General features: G+C 34.0%; 1 protein-coding gene across 1 annotated transcript in view; it reads right to left on the reverse strand.

The window, feature by feature from the left end:
* The window catches only part of LOC107681907 (endothelin-converting enzyme-like 1), a 38295-nt gene that overhangs the window by 15217 nt on the left and 16475 nt on the right, over positions 1–6603 (reverse strand). Inside the window, exon 7 of the mRNA XM_016478279.1 lies at positions 3121–3343. Within this exon, the coding sequence (XP_016333765.1) occupies positions 3121–3343 (223 nt within the window). The remainder of the gene's footprint in view (positions 1–3120; positions 3344–6603) is intronic.

Genomic DNA, 6603 nt, shown 5'->3' on the forward strand with positions numbered 1-6603 from the left:
CATTTGTAATTGTATATACATTGTTGTGATTAATAGTGGCTGGAACAATAATGTAGCTGTAAAAATAGTTGCCTGCTGAAATTGAAATGTATATACATCTTCATCATGACTAGATAGACACGGTGAGTTTGTCTTTACTATACACGTTAGATGTGACCCACCTCATAGTAACAATCCTGTCAGATCGTCCATCCTTTGAGTGAGAGTGTAACGTTACAGTTCGGCCGATCTGGTTTCGTGGTTAAAGTTAACCTTTTCGACATGTTTCCGTGTTGTTGTTGCTCAGTCAGCAATGGCATGGACGTGATGTTGTTCTGGGGTTTGGCAAAAGGAGAGTGGGACGGTGGGCGGTGCTCGGGGGGGTGACTGAAGGCGGTGACTGTGTAGTTCTGACGTCAACTTTTTACGGAAGTCACAACGGTTCGTGAACAATCACAGCTACTTTATGCAGGCTGTGTGCATTTTACTGTGGACTGACTGTTTTGAAACTTATATGGTAGTTAAATAGCACCTAGACCTCAGTTATCGTGAAAAACACCGGGAAATTTCAGTTTTGACAATATGGGACCTTTAAAGTAATGAAAACTTATTCACGGTTTAATTTTAGTTTCAGTGAACTATATTAACCCTGACCCATATATTATATCAGACCAGTGCCGTTTCTATGAGGGCCGCTTAATATCTTTTAACCTTCATGTTAATTTAATAAGCAGTGGAGACTTTTCAGTGACAAAAATCATTCACACTTGTAATTAGAAAAGCAAGTCAAGTGAAACCTTCGTTTAAAAGCTGGTCATCTGCTGCCAGAATTACACGAGACGACCTCAAATATTAAAAATCAGCATATTAGAATGATTTCTGAAGATCATGTGACACTGAAGACTGGAGGAATGATGCTGAAAATACAGCTGCGCATCACAGAAATAAATTACAGTTTAACACATATTCACGTAGAAAACATCTATTTTAAATTATAATAATATTTCACTATTTTTAGTGTACTTAAAATCAAATAAATGCAGCCTTGGTGAGCAGAAGAGACTTCTTTCTAAAACCCCAAACCTTTTGAATGACAGTGTGTGTGTAAAAGAGCAACAGGAATATTTAACAAAAATTCCATTAAAGGAAGTAAGCCATCTGTGGATGATTTAGTCCTTTAATAGAAACTTTAAAGAGGTTCGGATGATTCTTGTGCTCAAAAACAGTATGAAACCCACGGCAAGCTGGAAAAAGTCTGCACTTGTCTGACAAAAGTGACATTTTGACTGAGGATTTCCACAAATCTATACACCCCGCCACGCAAACCATCTGGGAGCGACGTCTTCCTCAAAAGAAGTGCGATTTGATCCATCCATCATTCATTCTATCTATCTGAGAAGAGCAGGGGAGGAAGGAAGCGCGATGAAAGGTAAACAAACACTGGGCCGTGGAAGAGAAACAGATCGACTGCATTAGAAAGGAAAGAGGAAGGTGAGACGCAAAACAACATCTCGTATTCCTGCTTGGCACTTTTCTATAGGAAATAGAAATTAGAAATGAGGCCTCGATATCTCAATTATATAAGTAGAGACTGAAGTTGCTGAAGCTCCTGAAAAAAGACCCCAGTGATCTGAGAAACTGCTCAGAAATCTCTCATGCTGTATTATCACCAAATATTGAATTTATCTGAGCTTATGCACCTTTCTGAGGGGAAAAAAAAAACATTATTTGTGGACAATGTTCACTTAAAAACTGAGGTGCATGAGATTAAATCAATGAAACAATGTGATTTATCACAATGTAAATCAATGTGATAATTGAGAAACAAAATCCAAAATTTGTACGGATAAATCTTTTATTAACAGCATAGCATAACGAAAATGATATGCAGCTTTGTAGGAACACCACATGTGTAAATGAAACCTAAAAAAGTACAGAAATTATCAACAAAAAAGGAAGTTGTTATACCGTGTTTTATTCAATATTAATCTATTTTATTCTTATTTTCTAATTTAAGAATATCATTATTCATATTTTGTGTTCTAAAAAAAATTCTTAAGAATGTTCTTATCTGTTTTCCTAAGATTGTTCTAAAGACACAACTTAAGAGGAATTTAAATTCCGTTTAAAAATCACTGTAAATAACTTTACGACCAGTGTTATATATTTTCCATTTAGTTAAAGTTTTAGTAATTTTGTTGAGTGTTTTTGTCATCTTTGTTTTTTTTTTTTTTAAACACATGTCTGTATAGTTTTTATTCATTTTTATTTCAGCTTTAGTTTGTTATTTTAGTACATCGGGTTGAACTAAATTAAAATGAGAAATGTTTCCTGGGCAACTAGCTGAAGTAAGTTTTTAACATTTTATTTTATTTTATATTATTTCAATTAACATTTATTTTATTTCAAGCAACAAAAATGTTTTCCATAATAACCCTGGTTAGAATAACTTCAAACTTGTCTTAAATTAATTTGTTGGGTTGTTTCAATTCTAACGCATTACAGCAAAATACTAGCTACAAATAATTGGGTTGTGAATCATAATAACCAATGATCAGTTATTATTATGTGTGAACTGATTTTTTTTCAAGTTCAGTAACAGCTCTACAAATCAAACTCAAACAGGTACTCAAATAACTTTTACGTTTATAATTACAACACTTTTCGCCAGAATTCAGCACAAAATAACTATTTAAAAAACACGTTGCATTGAAAAGTGTGTGCGCTTATTATGATTTTTAATCTGTTTTTCATCGAGCTGATCAGTGAGTCTTTGACAAGATTGAATTGCATGAAATTTATCTTAAGAGGAATTTATCTTAAGAAATCTTATCTTCGTGAATCCAGCAACAGACTTGCAGTCTGTATTCAAAAGTTACAGATCTTGATGTAAACTCAAATGTGACCCTGGAGCACAAAACCAGTCATTAGAGTCAATTTTATGAAATTAATAAATAAGCTTTCCATTGATGTATGGTTTGTTAGGATAGGACAATATTTGGCCGAGATACAACTATTTGAAAATCAGAGCTGCTCCACGTTCATGTATAATCTTACTGTATAAGAGCAGGCCGACGGATTCAAGGTGTTTTTGGAGGAAGATGTGAGCCAGTGTAGTGAGCTGAGCTCAGTGCTGCTCACCTTGGCTCTGCTGGAGGAGGAGAAGTGCTGCTGGACGAAGAGCGCGCCGAGGGCCATGCCGAAGTGTTTGTTGGCCTGATTGAGACACAGCCGCTCCAGATCCAGCTGCCGCTCGCCTCCGTCGATCTCGCGCGAGAACTCGTGAATCGTGCTGCGAAACGCGGTGGAGAGATGCTCGCTCAGCGCCGCCACGATACGCCACAACATGTAGTTATGAAGAACCCTGAGAAAAACAGAGAGAGAGACAACAGTCAGTGAATATGCATTTGACTTTACTGTATGTGATCTAAAACGACACGGAATAAACTATGATACTCGCGGTTGCTGATTTTATTCTGGTGTGTAAATAAGAAAAGAGAAAATCATCTTTAAAGTTGTTCAAATGAAGTTCTTAGCAATGCATATTACTAATCAAAAATTAAGTTTTGATATATTTACGGTAGGAAATTTACAAAATATCTTCATGGAACATGATCTTTACTTAATATCCTAATGATTTTTGGCATAAAAGAAAAATGTATAATTTTGACCCATACAATGTATTGTTGGCTATTGCTACAAATATACCCCAGCGACTTAAGACTGCTTTTGTGCTGCAGGGTCACGTTTAAGAAAAACCTCACAGGTAACATGTTTTCATTCCAAATGGTGTAGAATTTAGTAGAGATGCTATGACATGTCTCTACGAATATCCAGCGACTAATAAATTGTCCCTAGCAATAATTTTAATCAAACAATTAAATATAATGTGTAACCACTGTTGTTGTAATTTGGGCTGCATCTGAAAAAGATCATCATACCATTCATATTATCTGAGATACGCTAGAAAACATTTAATAGATGTGTGGTTAAACTATGGTTAGTGTAGCAAAACCATGGTTAATTTGTGATTAACTATAGTAACCATGTTTTTTCACCTCAAGAGGACACACAGATGAATACAGAGATGCAGTTGTCACTGCTTTAGGATGAACAGAACTTTAGATAACTTCCATATACTTGTATTGACCAACTTTAAATAAAGAAAAGAGAGGTTAAGAGCCAGATTTGTATTTCTCTGTGTGAAATTTAGCTAGCAGGAAACACAGATTAATTTGTTAAGTTATATTTTTCTAAATTCTCTTTTGAGTAGTCAAACAATCCAAAGAAAACATATTTAAAACAGAAAGAAAAGTCACTTACAAAATTAGATCATATGAACATTTAAAAATCTGATTTGTGTTTTTTCTATTTCTTAAATAGAAAAATAAAATAAAAAAGCAAACAGTTTCTCATTTTTTTAAGTAGACCACCGAAGTGATTTCTAGTTTTACTCTGAGAGTTAATTTCACTTTTTACTTTATTTTATTTAAACTATTTCACATTTCTTTCTTTAATTTTTTGGATGCTGAAAATTCAGCTTTGATCACAGGAATAAGTTACATTTCAAAATATATTCACATTGAAAACAGCCATTTTAAACTGTAATAATATTTCACTATTTTTGATCAAGTAAATGCAGCCTTGGTGAGCAGAAGAGGCTTTTTTAAACCGAGTAAAAAAATCTTACTGACTCCAAACTTTTGAATGCTATTGTCACTGTCAAGCTAAGTTGCAATTCTATGCCAATAAAGCAGTCTAAACTAACAACCTACAAGTCAGAGTGTTGTCTAATAAGTGAATGTCGACTCAACAGCATTCAGTCGTGTTCATGTTCAGCGAAGAGCAGCTGAGAGTGTCTTAATGCTCAATTACAGCTCTGAAAAGACAAACCGATATTTAAGCCGCGACACACGACGTTAGCATTTTAATCACAACGCAGTTTGGCAGCACAAGCCACTTCTCGCGCCAACAAAGCACTTCTGACAGAATCCAACTGAAGGAGAAACGAGAGGAACGGATGGAGAGAGAGAAAGAGAGGAGGAGATAAAGACAGAGGAAAAAGAAGAGAACAGAGAAACAGAAAAAGTGACAAACAGACTCACACTTGAGTGTTATTAACACGTCTGTTGATTGTAATTTGCTTCTCTTTGCATTGTGTGTGTGTGTGTGTGTGTGTGTGTGTGTGTGTGTGTGTGTGTTTGCGCAGGTGTGGCAATTATCGGATATTTAATTAACAAGCTTTAAGCAAACATATTCTAATGCTGAAGCTAAAGTCAATCGCTGACAGGGGAAAAGGAGTAAAGCTCATTAGACTAATGTTTTCTAATGAAGCTCATTATGCATAAAAGCAGCTCGTTTCTGAAGATGATCGACCGGAGAACACAAACGCTGAACAAAACACACAGAAACACACACATTTAGTCAAAGTACACAATCAGTGATCGACCGTTTCAGATGATCATGTGTGTGTGTGTTTGTGTGTGTGTGAGAGAGTGTTAAGAGTGTGTGCGTGTGTGTGTGTGTGTGTGTGTGTTTGTGTGAGAGTGTTAGTGTGTGTGTGTGAGTGTGTTTGTTCCTCTCTCGAGTACCGATGCATGACAATAAAGAGATTGTCAGAAATGCAAATGACACTTTTTTTTTATCACAAACGAGCAAATAATCCTCATGGACAAAAATGAGTCCAATGAGTCAAAACTCACAGAGAGACACGACCGACGAAACCATTAACTAAACTAAGGCTCCTAACTATTTTGCTTTATTTTTCACCTTTACCTTTAATAACAATAAATTTAATTATTGCCGATTAATAAATTTAAAATGTTTTATTTTATTTTCCTAACTAATCTGACTCACTTTCTCATCGTCAACTGTCAAAATATACTTAAAATATTATTTTCCACCTTTACCTTTAATGACAATAAATAAAACAATAAATTAAATTACTGTTCATTAATAAATTTGAAATATTTTCTTTTATTTTCCAAACTAATCTCTTAATCTCTCTTAATCTTACTTTCTCATTGTCAACATTAAAAATCATTAAAAATATTTTACTTTGGTTAAAATATTATAATATATTTATTTAAATATTTTAATTTATATAAAGAATATTTTATTTTAATTTCCAAACTATTGTCACTTACTTTCTCATAGGCAACATAACAAAATCATTTAAAATAGTTTAATTCATTTAAAATATTATTATATATATTTGTTTTAATATTTTAATTTATAAAAAAAAACTTTTATTTTATTTTCCAAACTAATCGGACTTACTTTCTCACAGATAAAAATCAAAATTGTATTTAATTAACATATTTTAATTTATTTAAAATATTATTATATTATAATTTAAATGTTATTTTATTTGAAATATTTAATATCTATCTATCTATCTATCTATCTATCTATCTATCACGATGCCTACTGTGTTGGAGCGAGGAATGAGGAGAACGCAGGAGAATTACCATCAACAGTCTTTAATAATCCACAGGAACACACATGTAGCACAGGGGATTGACGTTTCAAGGCTTGTGCACACCGGGACGATTATCGCGCGCGATAGATTATGACTAAACAAAGGGCGCCAATGTGAGTGTGCACACCGACGCGCAAAACACC

The sequence above is a fragment of the Sinocyclocheilus anshuiensis genome, unplaced genomic scaffold (assembly GCF_001515605.1).
Source record: "Sinocyclocheilus anshuiensis isolate Anshui unplaced genomic scaffold, SAMN03320099.WGS_v1.1 scaffold1390, whole genome shotgun sequence".
Classification (NCBI taxonomy): Eukaryota; Metazoa; Chordata; class Actinopteri; order Cypriniformes; family Cyprinidae; genus Sinocyclocheilus; species Sinocyclocheilus anshuiensis.